Source organism: Balaenoptera musculus, chromosome 2 (assembly GCF_009873245.2).
Source record: "Balaenoptera musculus isolate JJ_BM4_2016_0621 chromosome 2, mBalMus1.pri.v3, whole genome shotgun sequence".
Classification (NCBI taxonomy): Eukaryota; Metazoa; Chordata; class Mammalia; order Artiodactyla; family Balaenopteridae; genus Balaenoptera; species Balaenoptera musculus.
In genome coordinates, this window is record NC_045786.1 from 92,529,183 (window position 1) to 92,553,149 (window position 23,967).

General features: G+C 38.3%; 1 protein-coding gene across 2 annotated transcripts in view; it reads left to right on the forward strand.

Moving 5' to 3' along the window:
* Positions 1–23,967, forward strand: part of FSIP1 (fibrous sheath interacting protein 1) — a 218,159-nt gene that overhangs the window by 15,217 nt on the left and 178,975 nt on the right. For both annotated transcript variants that reach the window (XM_036841711.1, XM_036841712.1), the window contains exons 4-5: positions 2,042–2,196; positions 16,320–16,413. In XM_036841711.1, coding sequence (XP_036697606.1) covers positions 2,042–2,196; positions 16,320–16,413 — 249 coding nt within the window. The remainder of the gene's footprint in view (positions 1–2,041; positions 2,197–16,319; positions 16,414–23,967) is intronic.

A 23,967-nucleotide genomic window follows, 5' to 3' on the forward strand; every position in this document is an offset into this window, starting at 1 on the left:
TTCAGTGAACCACTATTTTCCAAATAATCAATGCAGGATAAAAGATCCATTCAACATGAAAGATAGATCCATGGATTTATGGAACAAATACAGAAAGCTCACTGATAGGGTTACAGGTTTCACATTACAACTAACCTTTAAGAAACTACCCCTTGTCCAGTTTTGATATTAGTATCAAGGAAGAATAGCCACAATTATCTGAAAAGGGTATTAAATTTCTCCTCCCCTTTCCAACTACTGTACGAGGCCAAATTTTCTTCATATAGTCAATACTTTAACTGAAGCAACAGATTACAGTAGATTGACTTTGAAGCAGAGATGAGAATCCAGCTGTCTTCTATTAATCCAGATACTAAAAATTTAAAATATTGCCATTCTTCTCAATATTTTTTTTGGAAAATGTGGTTGTTATAAAAGTGTTATATTTATGTTAGCATGTAATTAGTAATACCATGTTTATTATTTTAAAATGAATAAATAAATACATATTTATAATATTTTTCAGTTTTGATTTCTAATATGGTAATTATCAGTAGATATAACTCACATAACCAAAGGTACTTTGGGTTCTCCATAGTTTATAAACTGTAAAGGGAAGCTGAGCTCATAAACTTTGTGAACTGCTGAGTTAGAGTATGTTTGGGATGAGATCAGCTCTCGGGCCAGGTGACTCAGGATTACAGTTATTAGGAAACAAGGTATTAGAGTTGAGATTAGCTATTGGCCCCATTTACAGTGTATTTGTTTATACTGTTTCCATACTGCAAGAGTTACTTGAAAATGCCTGCTGGATAGACCACCCATGTACAATGGGGCCTGAGAATGCTAGGGCTGGTGGTTGGGAATTAGAACTAGAGGCTGTTGCATTTGACGTACCTGAGCCATATGATTTGTAGAGTCTCCTTATTAGTAAGATTAGTATTATTTTTGGATAAGCTTATTCCCTCTAAACATATCTCCTTTTCCTTTAAGAGGAAGTGATATACATTATAGGGAAACATCACTGGGCTCTGTATTTTCAAAAGTTGCAAAACTTGGCTTTTCTTTGCATAATATGCCATTTCTAATGATCTAAGCTGGGGTGGCTGAGACTTTAGAACTTGAGCATTTATGCTCATTGCCAGATTATCATCTTTCATCAGACCTTACAGAGGAAGTATCTCCTGGTGGTGAAGAGCTTTGGCTCTGCAGTCAGACAGATCGGGTGGAAACTGACTCTGGCATTTACTAGTTATAAGATGATATATCTTGGACATATATGTAACTCAGTTACAATATATCATCTTGGTGGTTTATCGTGAAGATTACATGAGATAATCAATGTAAAAAAGCACTTAAGACTGTGCCTATCAGGTAACTCTATAAATGTTAGCTGCTATTATTAATCTTATCATTAATCATAGTGATAATGATAATTATTAATATTATTCATAATGATAAGTTAAAACTTGAATGACAGAAGTTCTAAAGAGTTCCTAATTTCAAATAAGTTACTATCAATTATCCACAATTCAAGAACATTTTTAGGTACTTCAGGAAATAGGCACATTTTTAGGTACTTCAGGAAATAGGTACATTTTTAGGTACTTCAGCTACATTTTACTGTAGCTATTTGTGTACATGACTTCTCTTTCAGTTAGTCTGAAGCAGCTTTAGGATAGGATCTTTGTCTTATTCTTTATTTGTTAGTTATGAATATAGAAAGTATAGCAGAATGAAGGAGAAAGAATTTGGGATTTAAAATCATGTGAGATCCACTTCTGAATTCAGTGCTATAATTTATTTGCTATTTGAAAGGACCCAGTTATCTCAACTGTAAAATAGAGGTAAATGTCTATTTCACAGGGTTGTTAGATAATTATATGAAAAAAATATGTGAAAGCACCTTGTAAACCAAGATACATGACACCAGTGTTAGTTATTACCATCAGCCATAAACATTTGTTGAATGAAAGAACAAATAGTAAAAACAAAACAAGAAGAAAAAGGCTTTATGATTTTACTAAACTTCAAGCTCATTCCTACTTTCAACATAATATAGATGAATCGGAATTAAAAGAATTAGATTCTCAACTTCAAGACGCTATTCAGAAGATGAAGAGGCTTGATAAGATATTGGTGAAGAGACAACACAGAGAAGAAGAAATCCAGAAGCAAGGTCTAGAAATGAGAATAAAGCTGTGGGAAAAACTTAAGGTAAGAATTGTATATAATCTTATGCTGACATGTGAGAAACAACTTCCTCTAAGATGAGTAAGAAAAGCATGGACTCTGGTAGTGTTAGTGTGGTCTGCCTTAATTTATTTTGTGGAGGTAGGGCAGTGGTGTGTATATGTGTGTGTATGGGGCAGGGCAGTAGTGAGGGAGATAGTTTTCTGGAACTGGAAAAGGTGACTTTGCAGGATTCTGGATTTCGGGCACTAGACTGGGCATGTTCATTCCCCATGGATAGTGGAGAGACAGCACCATAGGCTTCTGTCACCAGTGTCAGGCCTGGGTCCTCCATCTCTGGAATAGAAAGGGATCTGGTGCCTACCTTCATCAAGTATATATGGCTGCTTTTTCTTCAGCAAGCTTACAATTTGGACATAAGTACACAAATACACAAAAATTTAACCCCCCTGGTTACCATTATTATTTGAGTAAACGTTTGTGACAAACAAGCAGGGAGTTGACTATTTCACATGCTGGTCAGGCTGTCTTTGGGGAGCTGTAAAATGCTTGTGGCCTGTGACCATGCTCTATTTGCTTCTGTCTCAATGAACTCTCCTTGGCCTTCTTGGACCTTTTATTCTCTGTGGTACTGAGGGGCGGAAGTTGACCACATGTTGGCACTGACTTGATGCATAGCCATTGGCTCATATTTGAACTTTGCCCCTCAAAGGAGAGTACTTTTAAGGTAAGGAACATTATAATAACAGATCGGTTTTTTTTTTTTTTTAAGTGGACATTTATTTATTGCAGAAGTGGGATTACAACAAATGGATAGGCTAATTAAATAGTGCAGGGACAGAAGATAAATTTAGCTTACTATCTCCCATCAAAGTCAAAATTAAACTCTGGGTGAGGTCACCAAATGTGCAAGCCAAAACTATAAATGCTTTTTTTTTTTCTTTTTGAATTTTATTTATTTTTTTATACAGCAGGTTATTATTAGTCATCCATTTTATACACATCAGTGTATACATGTCAATTACAGTCTCCCAATTCATCACACCACCACCACCACCCCCCGCTGCTTTCCCCCATTGGTGTCCACATGTTTGCTCTCTACATCTGTGTTTCTATTTCTGCCCTGCAAACCGGTTCATCTGTACCATTTTTCTAGGTTCCACATATATGTGTTAATATACAATATTTGTTTTTCTCTTTCTGACTTACGTCACTCTGTATAGCAGTCTCTAGATTCATCCACGTCTCTACAAATGACCCAATTTCGTTCCTTTTTATGGCTGAGTCATATTCCATTGCATATATGTACCACATCTTCTTTATCCATTCGTCTGTTGATGGGCATTTAGGTTGCTTCCATGACCTGGCTATTGTAAATAGCGCAGCAATGAACATGGGTGCATGTGTCTTTTTGAATTATGGTTTTCTCTGGGTATATGCCCAGTAGTGGGATTGCTGGGTCATATGGTAATTCTATTTTTAGTTTTTTAAGGAACCTCCATACTGTTCTGCATAGTGGCTGTATCAATTTACATTCCCACCAACAGTGCAAGAGGGTTCCCTTTTCTCCACACCCTCTCCAGCATTTATTGTTTGTAGATTTTTTGTTGATGGCTATTCTGACTGGTGTGAGATGATATCTCATTGTAGTTTTGATTTGCATTTATCTAATGATTAATGATGTTCAACATTCTTTCATGTGTTTGTTGGCCATCTGTATGTCCTCTGGAGAAATGTCTACTTAGGTCTTCTGCCCATTTTTTGATTGGGTTGTTTGTTTTTTTGATATTGAGCTGCATGAGCTGTTTATATATTTTGGAGATAAATCCTTTGTCTGTTGATTCATTTGCAAATATTTTCTCCCATTCTGAGGGTTGTCTTTTTGTCTTATTTGTAGTTTCCTTTGCTTTGCAAAAGCTTTTAAGTTTCATTAGGTCCCATTTGTTTATTTTTGTTTTTATTTCCATTACTCTAGGAGGTGGATCAAAAAAGATCTTGCTGTGATTTATGTCATAGAGTGTTCTACCTATGTTTTCCTCTAAGAGTTTGACAGTGTCTGGTGTACATTTAGGTCATTAATCCATTTTGAGTTTATTTTTGTGTATAGTGTTAGGGAGTGTTCTAATTTCATTCTTTTACATGTAGCTGTCCAGTTTTCCCAGCACCACTTATTGAAGAGACTGTCTTTTCTCCATTGTATATCCTTGCCTCTTTTGTCATAGATTAGTTGATGGTAGGTGTGTGAGTTTATCTCTGGGCTTTCTATCCTGTTCCATTGATCTATATTTCTGTTTTTGTGCCAGTACCATATTGTCTTGATTACTGTAGCTTTGTAATATAGTCTGAAGTCAGGGAGTCTGATTCCTCCAGCTCCGTTTTATTCCCTCAAGACTGCTTTGGCTATTCGGGGTCTTTTGTGTCTCCACACAAATTTTAAGATTTTTTGTTCTAGTTCTGTAAAAAATGCCATTGGTAGTTTGATAGGGATTGCATTGAATCTGTAGATTGCTTTGGGTAGTATAGTGATTTTCACAATATTGATTCTTCCAATCCAAGAACATGGAGTATTTCTCCATCTGTCAGTATCATCTTTAATTTCTTTCAACAGTGTCTTATAGTTTTCTGCATACAGGCCTTTTGTATCCCTAGGTAGTTTTATTCCTAGGTATTTTATTCTTTTTGTTGCAGTGGTAAATGGGAGTGTTTCCTTAATTTCTCTTTCAGATTTTTCATCATTAGTGTATAGGAATGCAAGAGAATTCTGTGCATTAATTTTGTATCCTGCTACTTTACCAAATTCATTGATTAGCTCTAGTAGTTTTCTGGTGGCATCTTTAGGATTCTCTATGAATAGTATCATGTCATCTGCAAACAGTGACAGTTTTACTTCTTCTTTTCCAATTTGTATTCCTTTTATTTCTTTTTCTTCTCTGATTGCTGTGGCTAGGACTTCCAAAACTATGTTGAATAATAGTGGTGAGAGTGGACATCCTTGTCTTGTTCCTGATCTTAGTGGAAATGCTTTCAGATTTTCACCATTGAGAATGATGTTTGCTGTGGGTTTGTCGTATATGGCCTTTATTATGTTGAGGTAAGTTCGCTCTATGCCCACTTTCTGGAGAGTTTTTATCATAAATGGGTGTTGAATTTTGTCAAAAGCTTTTTCTGCATCTATTGAGATGATCATATGGTTTTTATACTTCAATTTGTTAATATGGTGTATCACATTGATTGATTTGCGTATATTGAAGAATCCTTGCATCCCTGGGATAAATCCCACTTGATCGTGGTGTATGATCCTTTTAATGTGTTGTTGGATTCTGTTTGCTAGTATTTTGTTGAGGATTTTTGCATCTATATTCATCAGTGATATTGGTCTGTAATTTTCTTTTTTTGTACTATCTTTGTCTGGTTTTGGTATCAGGGTGATGGTGGCCTCATAGAATGAGTTTGGGAGTGTTCCTTCCTCTGCAATTTTTGGAAGAGTTTGAGAAGGATGGGTGTTAGCTCTTCTCTAAATGTTTGATAGAATTCACCTGTGAAGCCATCTGGTTCTAGACTTTCGTTTGTTGGAAGATTTTTGTTGGAAGCAATTTCATTGCTTGTGATTGGTCTGTTCATATTTTCTAATTCTTCCTGGTTCAGTCTTGGAAGGTTATACCTTTCTAAGAATTTGTCCATTTCTTCCAGGTTGTCCATTTTTTTTGGCATATAGTTGTTTGTAGTAATCTCTTATAATCCTTTGTATTTCTTCAGTGTCAGTTGTGATTTCTCCTTTTTCATTTCTAATTTTATTGATTTGAGTCCTCTCCCCATTTTTCTTGAAGAGTCTGGCTAATAGTTTATCAGTTTAGTTTATCTTCTCAAAGAACCAGCTTTTAGTTTTATTGATCTTTGCTATTGTTTTCTTTGTTTCTGTTTCATTTATTTCTGCTCTGATCTTTATGATTTCTTTCCTGCTGCTAACTTTGGGTTTTGTTCTTCTTTCTCTAGTTTCTTTAGGTGTAACGTTAGATTCTTTCTTTGAGATTTTTCTTGTTTCTTGAGGTAGGCTTGTATAGCTATAAACTCCCCTCTTAGAACTGCTTTTGCTGCATCCCATAGGTTTTGGATCATCGTGTTTTCATTGTCATTTTTCTCTCGGTATTTTTTGTTTTCCTCTTTGATCTCTTGGTTATTTAGTAACGTATTGTTTAGCCTCCATGTGTTTGTGCTTTTTACGGTTTTTCCCCTGTAACTGATTTCTAATCTCATAGCGTTGTGGTCAGAAAAGATGCTTGATATGATTTCAGTTTTCTTAAATTTACTGAGGCTTGATTTGTGACCCAAGATGTGATCTATCCTGGAGAATGTTCCGTGCACACTTGAGAAGAAAGTTTAATCTGTGGTTTTTGGACAGAATATCCTATAAATATCAATTAAATCTATGTGGTCTATTGTGTCATTTAAAGCTTGGGTTTCCTTATTAATTTTCTGTTCGGATGATCTGTCCATTGGTGTAAGTGAGGTGTTAAAGTCCCCCACTATTATTGTGTTACTGTCGATTTCCTCTTTTAGAGCTGTTAGCAGTTGCCTTATGTATTGAGGTGCTCCTATGTTGGGTGCATATATATTTATAACTGTTATATCTTCTTCTTGGATTGACCCCTTGATCATTGTGTAGTGTCCTTCTTTGTCTCTTGTAACATTCTGTATTTTAAAGTCTATTTTATCTGATATGAGTATTGCTACTCCAGCTTTCTTTTGATTTCCATTTGCATGGAATATCTTTTTCCATCTCCTCACTTTCAGTCTGAATGTGTCCCCAGGTCTGAAGTGGGTCTCTTGTAGACAGCATATATATGGGTCTTGTTTTTGTATCCATTCAGCAAGCCTGTGTCTTTTGGTTGGAGCATTTAATCCATTCACGTTTAAGGTAATTATCAATATTTATGTTCCTATGACCATTTTCTTAATGGTTTTGGGTTTGCTTTTGTACTTCCTTTTCTCCTCTTGTGTTTCCCACTTAGAGAAGTTCCTTTAGCATTTGTTGTAGAGCTGGTTTGGTGGTGCTGAATCCTCTTAGCTTTTGCTTGTCTGTAAAGCTTTTGATTTCTCCATCGAATCTGAATGAGATACTTGCCGGCTCGAGTAATCTTGGTTGTAGGTTCTTCCCTTTCATCACTTTAAGTATATCATGCCACTCCCTTCTGGCTTGTAGAGTTTCTGCTGAGAAATCAACTGTTAACCTTATGGGAGTTTCCTTGTATGTTATTTGTCGTTTTTCCCTTGCTGCTTTCAATAATTTTTCTTTGTCTTTAATTTTTGCCAGTTTGATTACTATGTGTCTCGGCGTGTTTCTCCTTGGGTTTATCCTGTATGGGACTCGTTGCACCTCCTCGACTTGGGTGGCTATTTCCTTTCCCATGTTAGGGAAGTTTTCAACTATAATCTCTTCAAATATTTTCTCGGGTCTTTTCTCTCTCTCTTCTTCTTCTGGGACCCCTATAATGTGAATGTTGTTGCATTTAATGTTGTCCCAGAGGTCTCTTAGGCTGTCTTCATTTCTTTTCATTCTTTTTTCTTTATTCTGTTCCGCAGCAGTGAATTCCACCATTCTGTCTTCCAGGTAACTTATCCGTTCTTCTGCCTCAGTTACTCTGCTATTGATTCCTTCTAGTGTAGTTTTCATTTCAGTTATTGTGTTGTTCATCTCTGTTTGTTCTTTAATTCTTCTAGATCTTTGTTAAACATTTCTTGCATCTTCTCGATCTTTGCCTCCATTCTTTTTCCAAGGTCCTGGATCATCTTCACTATCATTATTCTGAATTCTTTTTCTGGAAGGTTGCCTATCTCCACTTCATTTAGTTGTTTTTCTGGGGTTTTATCTTGTTCCTTCATCTGGTACATAGCCCTCTGCCTTTTCATCTTGTTTATCTTTCTGTGAATTTGGTTTTTGTTCCACAGGCTTCAGGATTGTAGTTCTTCTTGTTCTGCTGTCTGCCCTCTGGTGGATGAGCTATCTAAGAGGCTTGTGGATGTTTCCTGATGGGAGGGACTGGTGGTGGGTAGAGCTGACTGTTGCTCTGGTGGGCAGATCTCAGTAAAACTTTAATCCACTTGACTGCTGATTGGTGGGGCTGGGTTCCGTCCCTGTTGGTTGTTTGGCCTGAGGGGACCCAACACTGGAGGCTACCTGGGCTCTTTGGTGGGCCTAATGGCAGACTTTGTGAGGGCTCACACCAAGGAGTACTTCCCAGAACTTCTGCTGTCAGTGTCCTTGTCCTCACAGTGACACACACCCACCCCCCAGCCTCTGCAGGAGGCCCTCCAACACTAGCAGGTAGGTCTGGTTCAGTTTTGTATGGGGCCAGTACTCCTTCCCCTGGGTCCCGATGAGCACACTACGTTGTGTGTGCCCTCCAAGAGTGGAGTCTCTGTTTCCCCCAGTCCTGTCGAAGTCCTGCAATCAAATCCCACTAGCTTTCAAAGTCTGATTGTCTAGGAATTCCTCCTTCTGTTGCCGGACCCCCAGATTGGGATGCCTGACGTGGGGCTCAGAACCTTCACTCCCATGGGTGGACTTCTGTGGTATAAGTGTTCTCCAGTTTGTGAGTCACCCACCCAGCAGTTATGGGATTTGATTTTATTGTGATTGCGCCCCTCCTACCATCTCATTGTGGCTTCTCCTTTGTCTTTGGATGTGGGGTATCTTTTTGGTGAGTTCCAGTGTCTTCCTGTTGATGATTTTTCAGCAGTTAGTTGTAATTCTGGTGTTCTTGTAAGAGGGAGTGAGAGCACGTGCTTCTACTCCGCATCTTGGACCAATCTCTCTTAACATCTTTATTGGAGTATAATTGCTTTACAATGGTGTGTTAGTTTCTGCTTTATAACAAAGTGAATCAGCTATACATATACATATATCCCCATATCTCTTCCCTCTTGCATCTCCCTCCCTCCCACCCTTCCTATCCCACCCCTCTAGGTGGTCACAAAGCACCAAGCTGATCTCTCTGTGCTATGCGGCTGCTTCCCACTAGCTATCTGTTTTACGTCTGGTAGTGTATATATGTCCATGCCACTCTCTCACTTTGTTCCAGCTTACCCTTCCCCCTCCCTGTGTCCTCAAGTCCATTCTCTAGTAGGTCTGCGTCTTTATTCCCATCCTGCCCCTAGGTTCTTCATGACCATTGTTTTTTTTTTTTTTTTGGATTCCATATATATGTATTAGCATACGGTATTTGTTTTTCTCTTTCTGACTTACTTCACTCTGTATGACAGACTCTAGGTCCTCCACCTCACTACAAATAACTCAATTTCGTTTCTTTTTATGGCTGAGTAATATTCCATTGTATATATGTGCCACATTTTCTTTATCCATTCATCTGTCGATGGACACTTAGGTTGCTTCCATGTCCTGGCTGTTGTAAATAGAGCTGCAGTGAACATTGTGGTACATGACTCTTTTTGAATTATGGTTTTCTCAGGGTATATGCCCAGTAGTGGCATTGCTGGGCTGTATGGTAGTTCTATTTTTAGTTTTTTAAGGAACCTCCATACTGTTTTCCATAGTGGCTGTATCAATTTACATTCCCACCAACAGTGCAAGAGGGTTCCCTTTTCTCCACACCCTCTCCAGCATTTATTGTTTGTAGATTTTTTGTTGATGGCCATTCTGACTGGTGTGAGATGATATCTCATTGTAGTTTTGATTTGCATTTATCTAATGATTAATGATGTTCAACATTCTTTCATGTGTTTGTTGGCCATCTGTATGTCCTCTTTGGAGAAATGTCTGTTTAGGTCTTCTGCCCATTTTTGTCCACTGGTGAAAGTGGGGTGTTAAAGTCCCCTACTATGATTGTGTTACTGTCGATTTCCCCTTTTATGGCTGTTAGTATTTGCCTTATGTATTGAGGTCCTCCTATGTTGGGTGCGTAAATATTTACAATTGTTATACCTTCTTCTTGGTTCGATCCCTTGATCATTATATAGTGTCCTTCTTTGTCTCTTGTAATAGTCTTTATTTTAAAGTCTATTTTGTCTGATATGAGAATTGCTTCTCCAGCGTTCTTTGATTTCCATTTGCATGGAATATCTTTTTCCATCCCCTCACTTTCAGTCTGTATGTGTCCCTAAGTCTGAAGTGGGTCTCTTGTAGACAGCATATATACGGGTCTTGTTTTTGTATCCATTCAGCCAGTCTGTGTCTTTTGGTTGGAGCATTTAATCCATTTACATTTAAGGTAATAATCAATATGTATGTTCCTATTCCCATTTTCTTAAATGTTTTGGGTTTGTTATTGTAGGTGTTTTCCTTCTCTTGTGTTTCTTGCCTAGAGAAGTTCCTTTAGCATTTGTTGTAAAGCTGGTTTGGTGGTGCTGAACTCTCTCAGCTTTTGCTTGTCTGTAAAGGTTTTAATTTCTCCATCAAATCTGAATGAGATCCTTGCTGGGTAGAGTAATCTTGGTTGTAGGTTTTTCTCCTTCATCACTTTAAGTATATGCTGCCACTCCCTTCTGGCTTGCAGAGTTTCTGCTGAAAGATCAGCTGTTAACCTTATGGGGATTCCCTTGTGTGTTATTTGTTGTTTTTCCCTTGCTGCTTTTAATATGTTTTCTTTATATTTAATTTTTGATAGTTTGATTAATATGTGTCTTGGCGTGTTTCTCCTTGGATTTATCCTGTATGGGACTCTCTGTGCTTCCAGGACTTGATTAACTACTTCCTTTCCCATATTAGGGAAGTTTTCAACTATAATCTCTTCAAATATTTTCTCAGTCCCTTTCATTTTCTCTTCTTCTTCTGGGACCCCTATAATTCGAATGTTGGTGCGTTTAATGTTGTCCCAGAGGTCTCTGAGACTGTCCTCAGTTCTTTTCATTCTTTTTTCTTTATTCTGCTCTGCAGTAGTTATTTCCACTATTTTATCTTCCAGGTCACTTATCCGTTCTTCTGCCTCAGTTATTCTGCTATTGATCCCTTCTAGAGAATTTTTAATTTCATTTATTGTGTTTTTCATCGTTGCTTGGTTCCTCTTTAGTTCTTCTACGTCCTTGTTAAATGTTTCTTGCATTTTGTCTATTCTATTTCCAAGATTTTGGATCATCTTTACTATCATTATTCTGAATTCTTTTTCAGGTAGACTGCCTATTTCCTCTTTATTTGTTAGGTCTGGTGTGTTTTGACCCTGCTCCTTCATCTGCTGTGTGTTTTTCTGTCGTCTCATTTTGCTTATCTTACTGTGTTTGGGGTCTCCTTTTCACAGGCTGCAGGTTCGTAGTTGCCGTTGTTTTTGGTATCTGTCCCCAGTGGCTACGGTTGGTTCAGAGGGTTGTGTAGGCTTCCTGGTGGAGGGGACTAGTGCCTGTGTTCTGGTGGATGAGGCTGGATCTTGTCTTTCTGGTGGGCACATCCACGTCTGGTGGTGTGTTTTGGGGTGTCTGTGGCCTTATTATGATTTTAGGCAGCCTCTCTGCTAATGGATGGGGCTGTGTTCCTGTCTTGCTAGTTGTTTGCAATAGGGTGTCCAGCACTGTAGCTTGCTGGTCGTTGAGTGAAGCTGGGTCTTGATATTGAGATGGAGATCTCTGAGAGATTTTCGCCGTTTGGTATTACGTGGAGCTGGGAGGTCTCTTGTGGACCAGTGTCCTGAAGTTGGCTCTCCCACCTCAGAGGCACAGCCCTGATGCCTGGCTGGAGCACCAAGAGCCTTTCATCCACACAGCTCGGAATAAAAGGGAGAAAAAATAGAAAAAGGGAAAGAAAGAGGATAAAGTAAAATAAAATAAAATAAAATAAAATAAAGGTATTATAATAAAAAATAAGAAAAGAAATTTTTAAAAAATTTATGGACATATGGACACCAAGGGGGGAAAACTGCGGTGAGGTGGGGATGGTGGTGTGCTGAATTGGGCGATTGGGATTGACATGTATACACTGATGTGTATAAAACTGATGCCTAATAAGAACCTGCAGTATAAAAAAACAAACAAAACAACTAATACTAAACTTTCATTGGGTTATTTGTATGGAAATATGTTAATATAAATGTTTCAGACATTACATGAAATTTCTAAAAATCTTATATTTGTATTTGTATGGAAATATGTATGGAAATATGTTAATATAAATGTTTCAGACATTACATGAAATTTCTAAAAATCTTATATGTTCTGGTATAATGTTATAAGTAATAATCCTAGTTATTACTTTAAAATGTATATCTCAGAAATAACTAATTTTCTTGTCAACTGCATTATTATGAACTTTCATCAAATCTTAAAAAAAAAAAAAGAAAAAATTTTTTAAAATTTTAAAAAATCAATTTATTAATTTTTTATAATAAAAAATAAGAAAAAATTATTAAGAAAATAATTTATTAAGAATAAAAAATTTTTAATTTTTTAAAATAAAAAATAAGGAAAAAATTATTAAGAAAAAATTTATTAAGAAAAAAATTTTTAAGTAAAAAACAAAACAAAACAAAACAAAAAAACGGACGGACTGAACCCTGGCACAAATGGTGAAGGCAAAGCTATACAGACAAAATCTCACCCAGAAGCATACACGTATACACTCACAAAAAAAGGAAAAGGGGAGAAATTAATATATCCTGCTCCCAAAGTCCACCTCCTGAATTTGGGATGATTTGTTGTCTATTCAGGTATTCAACAGATGGAGGTACATCAAGTTGTTTGTGGAGCTTTAATCTGCTGCTCCTGAGGCTGCTGGGAGAGATTTCCCTTTCTCTTCTTTGTTCGCACAGCTCCCGGGGTTCAGCTTTGGATTTGGACCCGCCTCTGCGTGTAGGTCGCCTGAGGGCATCTGTTCTTCACTCACACAGGACTGGGTTAAAGGAGCAGCTGATTCAGGGGCTCTGGCTCACTCAGGTCGGGGGGAGGGAGGGGTACGGATGCGGGGCGAGCCTGCGGTGGCAGAGGCTGGTGTGACGTTGCAGCAGCCTGAGGCGCGCCGTGCATTCTCCTGGGGAAGTTGTCCCTGGATCACGGGACCCTGGCAGTGGCGGGCTGCACAGGCTCCGGGGAGGGACGGTGTGGATAGTGACCTGTGCTCACACACAGGCTTCTTGGTGGCGGCAGCAGCAGCCTTAGCGTCTCATGTCCGTCTCTGGGGTCCGCGCTGATAGCCGTGGCTTGCACCCGTCTCTGGAGCTCGTTTAGGCGGCGCTCTGAATCCCCTCTCCTTGCGCTCTGCGAAACAAAGAGGCAAGAAAAAGTCTCTTGCCTCTTCGGCAGCTGCAGACTTTTTCCTGGACTCCCTCCCGGCTAGCTGTGGTGCGCTAACCCCTTCAGGCTGTGTTCATGCCAACCCCAGTCCTCTCCCTGCGATCCGACCGAAGCCCAAGCCTCAGCTCCCAGCCCCCGCCCGCCCAGGCCGGTGAGCAGACAAGCCTCTTGGGCTGGTGAGTGCTTCTCAGCACCGATCCTCTGTGCGGGAATCTCTCCGCTTTGCCCTCCGCACCCCTGTGGCTGTGCTCTCCTCCGTGGCTCCGAAGCTTCCCCCCTCCGCCACCCGCAGTCTCCGCCCGCGAAGGGTCTTCCTAGTGTGTGGAAACCTTTCCTCCTTCCCAGCTCCCTCCCACTGGTGCGGGTCCCGTCCCTATTCTTTTGTCTCTGTTATTTCTTTTTTCTTTTGCCCTACCCAAGTACGTGGGGAGTTTCTTGCCTTTTGGGAGGTCTGACGTCTTCTGCCAGCATTCAGTAGGTGTTCTGTAGGAGCAGTTCCACGTGTAGATGTATTTCTACTGTATCTGTGGGAAGGAAGGTGATCTCCGCGTCTTACTCTTCCGCCATCTTGCCCAGACCCCGCTTCTGCCCATTTTTGGATTGGGTTTTTTGTTTTTTTGATATTGAGCTGCATGTGCTGCTTGTAAATTTTGGAGGTTATATTTGTCATTGCTTCATTTGCAAATATTTTCTCCCAGTCTGTGGGTTGTCTTTTCGTCTTGTTTATGGTTTTCTTTGCTGTTCAAAAGCTTTTAAGTTTAATTAGGTCCCATTTGTTTATTTTTGTTTTTATTTCCATTTCTCTAGGAGGTGGATCAAAAAGGATCTTGCTGTGATTTATGTCATACAGTGTTCTGCCTATGTTTTCCTCTAAGAGTTTGATAGTGTCTGGCATACATTTAGGTCTTTAATCCATTTTGAGTTTATTTTTGTGTATGGTGTTAGGGAGTGTTCTAATTTCATTTTTTTACGTGTAGCTGTCCAGTTTTCCCAGCACCACTTATTGAAGGGGCTGTCTTTTCTCCATTGTATATTCTTGCCTCCTTTATCAAAAATAAGGTGACCACGTGTGCGTGGGTTTATCTCTGGGTTTTCAATCCTGTTCCATTGATCTATATTTCTGTTTTTGTGCCAGTACCATACTGCCTTGATGACTGTAGCTTTGTAGTATAATCTGAAGTCAGGGAGCCTGATTCCTCCAGCTCGTTTTTTCTTTCTCAAGATTGCTTTGGCTGTTTGGGGTCTTTTGTGTTTCCATAAAAATTGTGCAATTTTTTGTTCTAGTTCTGTGAAAAATGCTAGTGGTAGTTTGATAGGTATTGCATTGAATCTGTAGATTGCTTTGGGTAGTATAGTCATTTTCACAATGTTGATTCTTCCAATCCAAGAACATGGTATATCTCTCCCTCTACTTGTATCGTCTTTAATTTCTTTCCTCAGTGTCTTATAGTTTTCTGCATACAGGTTTTTTGTCTCCTTAGGTAGGTTTATTCCTAGATATTTTATTCTTTTTGTTGCAGTGGTAAATGGGAGTGTTTCCTTAATTTCATTTTCAGATTTTTCATCATTAGTGTATAGGAATGCAAGAGATTTCTGTGCATTAGTTTTGTATGCTGCTACTTTACCAAATTCATTGATTAGCTCTAGTAGTTTTCTGGTAGCATCTTTAGGATTCTCTATTTATAGTATCATGTCATCTGCAAACAGTGACTGCTTTACTTCTTCTTTTCCGATTTGGATTCTTTTTATTTGTTTTTCTTCTCTGATTGTTGTGGCTAAAGCTTCCAAAACAATGTTGAATAATAGTGGTGACAGTGGGCAACCTTGTCTTGTTCCTGATCTTAGTGGGAATTGTTTCAGTTTTTCACCATTGAGGATGATGTTGGCTGTGGGTTTGTCATATATGGCCTTCATTATATTGAGGAAAGTTCCCTGTATGCCTACTTTCAGATTGGCTGTTTTTGAAAAATTCTTCCTTGTTTAGTTGACTGACTTCCTAGGAAATTTCCCAGGCAATGATATGAATTGATAATAAAGTGATTAAGAATACATTTTTACAAGGTTCCCAGGAAGACCACTGGGATGGAAAAAAGCAGTATATAAAATGCAGTGCTGTGGCTTCCCTGGTGGTGCAGTGGTTAAGAATACACCTGCCAATGCAGGGGACATGGGTTCTAGCCTTGGTCCCAGAAGATCCCACATGCCGTTGAGCAACTAAGCCCATGTGCCACAACCACTGAGCCTGCGCTGTGGAGCCCATGAGCGACAACTACTGAAGCCCACGAGCTTAGAGCACATGCTCCGCAACAAAGAGAAGCCACCACAATGAGAAGCCCGTGCACCGCAACGAAGAGTGGCCCCGGGTAGAGAAAGCCCATGCATAGCAACGAAGACCCAATGCAGCCAAAAATAAATAAATAAAATAAATAAATTTATTTAAAAAAATTCAGTGCTTAAAGTTAGAGAAATAATTTGTGTAAATTTTAGCAGGAAAAGTTAGTCTGTCACTTATTCCTGTTGGATCTCAAAGCAAATTTTTACTTGCTTGGAAATATAAATTATAACTGGAATCATAATAAAATACAGTATCAATTTTGAAATATCTGAAACTGTAATTTGATGGTGTATCTTTAGGTTACTCATTAGTTATAGAAACATTAAACAGAAACTTAAGGAACTTTAAGCAAGGTAATTATCATATAATGATAGACATAGTCCAACTCTATCTGGGAATACTCATTGACAGAATTTTGAGGGAACAGGAAACATTAACAGATTCCCTAATTAAAGGAATAAAAATGATCTGACTTTCTTGTTTGTATGTACAGGATTGGAAACCATGTTGGAATTTTAAAAAATATCGATGAATATAGTTGCCTTCTTTTCCCATGTTTAAACTTTTATTTCTCTTTTATTAGTCTGCAAAAAATGATGAAGCTTTACAAAGTAATGAGGAGATGGAAAGTACAAAAAACTTTCTAGCTTTGACTGCTGCATCAGAAGAAACTGTTGGTGAGTAAAATTGATTCATATTTATTTTTATCTCAGAGTCATAGAATATTTGGATTAAAGTAAAAGTCCCAATTCAGTTATCTTTTCTTTTTCTTTGTGAGTTTAATTCTTCTTTAGAGGAAATGATCACGTTGGATAGGACTATATGGAACTACTCTGAAGTTAGGTATGTTTCAGAGTCTTCTAGTGTTTGTGTCTGCTCAAGGGTGAGGAGGACAGGGCAGTGAAAAATCAGGAAATAGACAAAGTGTGTCTTTGCCTTTACTTCCTGTGACTCTTTGATGCCTCTACACACCCAGTTTGTGCAGTCCCCTATCTGCCTGTGATTGTCCCATGAGGTGTCTCACTCAGGCCTCTGCAACCTTTCATAAAAATCCATTACTGATTTGTCCTTTCCCTGTTCTCTCATAGTCCTGGTTTATGAGACCAGCCAGTTAATTCTGTGCATGTGTTTCTACTTCCCCCACTTGTGTGTATGTAACAGCTGACCCTTGAACAACATGGTGGTTAGGGGCACTGCCCCTGTGCAGTTGAAAATCCAGGTGTAACTTTATAGTTGGCCCTCTGTACCTGCAGTTCTGCATCCATGGATTCAACCAACCAAGGATTGTGTAGTACTGTAGTACGCATTTATTGAAAAATATCCGTGTATAAGTGAACCTGTGCAATTCAAACATATGTTGTTCAAGGGTCAACTGTATATTTGTGATTCGCCTCCTCCTCTTCCTTCTTCTTTTCCCTCTTCCTTCTTTTCTTTCTTTTTCTTCTACAGAAGTGCTGTGGAATCATATAACTTATTTTAACTTACTTAGTAATGAATGTTTTAGTGATTGGGAAGAGTTGGATTTTTTGGCAGGACACTTTTGAAATCCTTTAACCAACATCATCTAAATGGTCATATAGTATTGCTTGGGCATTAGATTGGCTCTAAGTAGGGGTCCCAGGAGTGGGATTGCTGGATCATATGGTAGCTCTGTTTTTAGTTTTTTAAGGAACCTCCATACTGTTCTCCATAGTGGCTGCACCAATTTACATCCCCACCAACAGTGTAGGAGAGTTCCCTTTTCTCCACACCCTCTCCAGCATTTATTATTTGTAGACTTTTTGATGATGGCCATTCTGAATGGTGTGAGGTGATACCTTGTTGTGGTTTTGATTTGCATTTCCCTAATAATTAGCTATATGGAGCATCTTTTCATTTGCCTATTGGCCATCTGTATGTCTTCTTCAGAGAAATGTCTATTTAGGTCTTCTGCCCATTTTTTGATTGGTTTGTTTGTTTTTTTGTTATTGAGTTGTATGAGCTATTCGTTTATTTTGGAAATTAAGCCCTTGTTGGTCACATTATTTGCAAATATGTTCTCCTAGTCTGTAGGTTGTCTTTTCGTTTTGTTGATGGTTTCCTTTGCCGTTCAGCATCTGTATTTTAGAATGCAGGAGCTAAATGCTGATTTCACCACTGAGGCATTTCTAAGAGGCCACACTTGCTGTGCTTGACTCTGGAGCAAGGACTGTAAAACAGGCCACTCTGTAAAGGGATCCATGGTGGCCTTTTGACATTAGCCTTTTTGGTCACAGAGTTCACTACTGAGTGAACTTTCAGCCTTAGAGGGCAAGACTTGTTTTCAGCTGGCCTTTCTTCACGAACAAATCTGAACTATCAGATACATTTAATTTTAAAAGCCCATGGCAGGTCCATTTGGTTAAATCTATGGAGCTCACCGTTGTATCTCTGGAGTCACGTGACTACTGTAGGCCCTGTAGACATTTACAGTCATACTAGATTAGTACTAATATTCTAACATGGAAACTTGCTAGACTTCATGATCTGAAAGCTGGAGTTACCAGAGGCTTGGAAGCTATGGCCAGAGAGAGTCATTGTTTTAAACATTACCATGTCAGAGTTTCAATTTTTAGATTTCGAATTCTTAGTCAGTTATTGTGTACTGGCAGTGTTTACCGTGTGCAGAGCAGATAAGATGTGAGAGTAGGGTCAGTGTGAAAGGAAATGGGGATCAAAGTTGCTTTTGGGTAAATCAAGGGTCTGTCGCCCTTCATTCTTGCTGCCGTCTGTCTTGATTAGCTCACACTTGACTAGTTCACCAGAATGAAGAGACAACACTATTGTACTCCTGGTTCTTCAGATTTAATTAGACTTTTTTGGTGGCTGGCCTTTCATAGAAGATGGGTTCCTTAATGGAGTGTCTTGCTGGCTCTTCACATCCTAGGCATGTCAGCAGTCACATATATCTGGTCTTTAAACATCTTAAAACCCAAAAGAGATAGCATTTACTATAAACTACATTATTAGCCTAATTATACATTTTTTTTTTTACATTTGACATAACATAATTATTACCTTATTCCAAAAGAGGTAACTTTTGGAATCTTCAGTTTATGAAATGTGTTATTAGCAAGTATGAAAGAAATGTATAAAAGAAATGCATAGAAATGAAAGAGTCCAATTTTACCACCTAGCACTGATTTTTGATAGTCTCATATTTCTACTATTACAACATAGCCGCATATCATGAAATGGTGTGACACTGCTTATATCTGTTCCGTCCTGAGATTAGTTTCTTTCCCAGGTTATTCACTGAACTTCAACTACCCCTCTTAATTAAAAATGTAAAAATTTTAAAAATTAAAAAATTATTTTGATCAAGCCTATGGATAGCCATAAATTTTAAAGTAAAGTGTTTCTTATAAGGCTTATTATGAAAACAGAAATCTTTTGCTCTCTTTTCCTCCATGACCATTTTTTTCTTTGTTCCCAGGAAAGCTCAAAAGTCCTTGTAAACTGTCCAGTAGGTGGCGGCATCTAGTTAAAATAGTACTTTAAAAGCATCTCTTGAAGAATTTAGAGCCAGGCTTATTTGGACTTGAACTTTAAACACAAATCTATAAATACCCAAACCTACTTTTTGCTGTTCTTATTTTTTCCCTTTAAACAAAGGGAGAAATCTTAGGATGAGTATTCTTCTTTATTTCTCCCAGTCATTTCCTTAACTTCTTTCTTAAGAGTAACTCGAGGGACTTTGGGCTAGTGGCAGACTGGCAATTTCCAACCTGTTTTCCCACCCCCTAAACACAAAATGCATCCTTTGGGGATGTTATAGTACTTTTATAACATCACAAATAAACAATAGCAAGAAAAAAGAAAAGATACTTGTTGTGTATTTAGTTTTATTTATAGGAACTAAACACAAATGGGGTGTTGACTCTAAGAGAAAGATAAACACCACATTAAATTGATTTCTTTTTAAACCACATTTTGACTTTATAAACCAGAGATAATATCCTCAAGTACTGAGGTTTCAAAGTGGACAGTATTGCACTTGCTAGAGATTTCAGAAGTGTTTTAAAAGTCTGTCTCACCACATTTTTGAGGGATCACTTTAAAGCTTTTCTAGAGAAATGTGAAAATCATTTACCATACCAGGAGTTTTCCCTTAGTTTTTAGCATTTATCTGATGGATAGAGATAGAATTCACTACTCTCTGAGACAAATATATCTAGTGATAGGATTGCTTGTTATCGGTGTTTTGGATAGAGGTTATTCTTTTTTGCCTTTGTCACTTTTGCCCTTGTGTTTACAGCTCCAATGTATAAGTACATGTAAGCACAAAACAGTGGCACTTTAATCAATCAGATTTCTCAAAATTTGCAAATACTTCTTTCAAAATGATTTTCTGTGAAATTCAGGAAAATGTTGCTTCTGCTCTTGCATGTTAAGATTAAATATTCCAAGAAAATTTGGTAGTCTCTTTCTGCTCTGATTTGCAGAGGACTTGGGGAGAAAATCACGTAATTGTGCTGACTGGTACAGCTAAGGATTTTCGGTTTTTAACCTCTGTTATATTCTCAGTATTGCTTAGCAATTTCTCTTACATTCTCCGAAGTGGCTCTTCCAAATTGTTACTGTGTATTTAACCTCCCATCCTCTCACGCAAGTCCTTTACCCTGGCAGTCTTAGGGTTCAGAGAAAATGCACCAACTGGTTGGGAGTCCCTTCCACATTCTTGCTTTCTGTCTCCAAATTGCACTCTGACTGTGCTCCTCTACCCTCTTCCCTCTTCCCTTAGATGGAGGGCAGGTGCTCTTCTTCTCCAAGGCCAAAGTCAATAATGTCCCATCCCTTTCACTCTGCTCCTGCCTCCTGATCCATCAATTTTTCTGTCTCTTACCTAGAGCTTCATCTCTCTTGTCTCCTCTGGGTCCTTCCCTTCAGCTAACCAGGCTTAAATGTTCTGGCCCTAAAACAGAATCAAAGAGCCATCAAACCAACCAAACATACAAATAAAACCTCCTCCCTCGGTTCTTCACCCTACTCCCAAACAGGTACCATTCGGTTTCCCTCCTCTCCTTGAAGGTCAGACTCCTTGAGAGAATAGTCCACACCTACTTGTGCTACTTGGTCAACTTCCATTTACTTCCCAACTGTATTTTCTCCTATCACACTACAGAAACTACTTCATCAGTGGTCCTCCTAAATTCTAAATCTAGCGACATCCTCCCAATTTTCATCCTATTTGATATCTCTGTCGCATCTGACACAGTTGACCACTCATAGAATAGTAACATTTTTTTTTTTTTTTTTTTTTACACTGGACTCATTATTTCCTGCTGGTTCTCCTCTCCCCCTCCTTATTTTCCATGGTTGAAACCTATTTCTTCTTTTGTATATTTTCGCTATCTTGGTTAATGGTTTCATCATCCATCCAGTCTTTGTGATGGCTAATTGTATGTGTCAATTTGACTGGATCACAGGATGCCCAGATGTCTGGTTAAGCATTATTTCTGGGTGTATCTGTGAGGGTGTTTCTGGAAGAGACTAGCATTTGAATTGGTAGACTGAGTGAAGTGAATACTGTCCTGATTGTGGGTGGGCATCATCCAATCCTTTGAAGGCTTGAATAGAACTAAAATGTAGAGAGGGGGGTGATTTGCCCTCTCTCTGCCTGACTGTTTGAGTTGGGACATTGATCTCCTCTGGCCCTCAGTGATAATTATTTTATTTATTCTAATTATCTTTAGTTGTTTGCTTTCAGTCTTGTTAGTTTATGATCACCTGGAAATAATATTAATTTTCAACACTTATTCCTATTCTGAGAACTTTATAAGGACATAGTGTTGAAATTTATTCAATGTATTTCAATATCTATTTAAAGTATTGTAAAGCTTTTTCTTCTTGACAAACTTATTTAATGTTTCAAAATTAATAGATTTAAATACTAAGTTAGTCTTTTATTCCGAGGTCAATGTATTTCTTGGTTATGGAGGATTATTATTTTAATTTAGTACCAGATTTGAATGGCTGAATTTATTCAGAATTTTTGCATCTGTATTTATAAGTGAAATTAACTGTGTGTGTGTGTGTGTGTACGTGCGCCCATGTGCATGTATGTCATGGTGTAGCAGGTAGAGGTGGGGTTGGTGGTGGTTGTGTGTATGCTTTGTCAGTCTATGTTAGCTTCATAAAATGAATGGGGCTAGCTGTCCATTTATTTCTATGCTTTGAAACAGTTTATATAACATGGGGATTATCTGTTCCCTAAAAATTTGAAAGATTTCACTGGAAAAACCATCTGGTTCAAATAATTTCTTGGAGGCAATTCTCTGATTCTTTTCTCAGCTTCTTTCATATTTACTATTGTATTACAGTTTACTAGTCTTCTGGAGTCAATTTTGGCAATATGTCCATGTCACTGAGATTTTAAAGTATCCATTTCACTGAGATTTAAAATTTTACTAATAAAACTTCATATAGCATTTAAAAATGATAATTCTCCTTCTTATTGTTTCTATGTCCCATTTCTAATTTCTAATTTTGTTGTTTGTTTCTCTTTTTAATCTGGAATTTTTGTAAAGTTAATTTTTAATTTTAGCACAGTTTTAGATTTACAGGAAAAATATGAAGAAAGTACAGAGATTTTCCATATACCTGCAATGAGTTTCCCTTTTATTAAGATTAGTATGGTACATTTGTTACAATTAATGAACCAATATTGATACATTATTATTAACTAAAGTCCATACTTTATTCAGGCTTTTAGTTTTTACCTAGTGTCCTTTTCCTGTTCCAAGATCCCATCCAGTATACCACATTACGTTTACTCATGTCTCCTTAAGCTACTCTTGGCTACACACTTTCTCAGACTTCCCTTGTCTTTGATGACCTTGGCAGTTTTGAGGAGTACTGGTCAGGTATTTTGTAGAATTTCCAGCAGTTATGACTTATGTCATGGTTTTCACATGATTAGATTTGTATTGTATGTTCTTGGGAGGAAGACCATAGAGTTAAAGTGCCATTTTCATTACATCCCATCATACTATCAATATAACTTATCACTGTTGGTGTTAACTTTGATCACCTGGCTGAGGAAGTATTTGTCAGGTTTCTCCACTGTAAATTTTCCCAATAGTTCACCTTTTCCATACTGTCTTCTTCAGAAGAAAGTTACTATGCGCAGCCCATACTTAAGGAGTGGGGAGTTATGCATCACTTCCTTGATGGCAGAGTATTTACATAAGTTATTGTGAATTATTCTTTCTTTTTATTTTTAAATTTTATTTATTTTTAAAATTTGGCTGCTCTGGGTCTTCGTTGTGGCTCGTGGGCTTCTCTAGCTGTGGCGCGGGCTCAGTAGTTGCGGCACGCAAGCTTAGTTGCCCCGCGGCATGTGGAATCTTAGTTCCCCGACCAGGGATTGAACCCCTGCATTGGAAGGCGGATTCTTAACCACTGGACCACCAGGGAAGTCCCATTGTGAATTATTCCGCATGGGAGATTCATCTAGTCTCCTTATTTATTTATTTATTTCACTATTGACTTGTGGATATTTGTTTATACTTTGGATTATTTTATTGCTCAAAATTTTACAGCTTTGACCATTGGGAGCTTGTTCAGTTGACTCTTGTGTCCTTTTGTCATATTTCCTCCATTGTGAGTTTTGTTTTGCTGTTGTTGTGAGCACTTCCTCACTTTCTGGCTTCAGACTCATCTTCTATGTTTCTTACCTGAGTCCTAGAATCAGCCGTTTCTCCAATCAGCTGGTTCCTCTTATTGGAGAATGATACTAGAAACCAGATCTGGATGCTAGATGTGCTTGCTGTTATTGGGGAGTCGTTGAGTCTAGGCCTTCTGAGAAAGGAAGTATTTGTGTGTATGCTCACCTGTTACACACTTATCTATAGATATTTCTATGTGTAACCATCTGTATCGGTATTAGGCTAAACATACGTTCATACTTATGTCTCTGACTTTATTACCCCATGGATCATTCTAGCCTTTTCTCTTGCTTATCTGTAACCACCACTCCAACAGTGAAAAACCTGGCTCTCATCATAGGCCATCCATTTACTTAATTGTTCACTTCTACTGTATGTGTGTAGTGATATCAGGATTGCTGACCTGTACCCCACAGGACATAACCTCATCAACCAGAGTACAGAGCTCACGTGCAGTTTCTGTTGCCTTTAGTCTTGCAGACTCTACTCATTTCCACAGTTACTTAAAGTGAGCATTTTTGCCTTCACCCCCTTCAGTGAGAT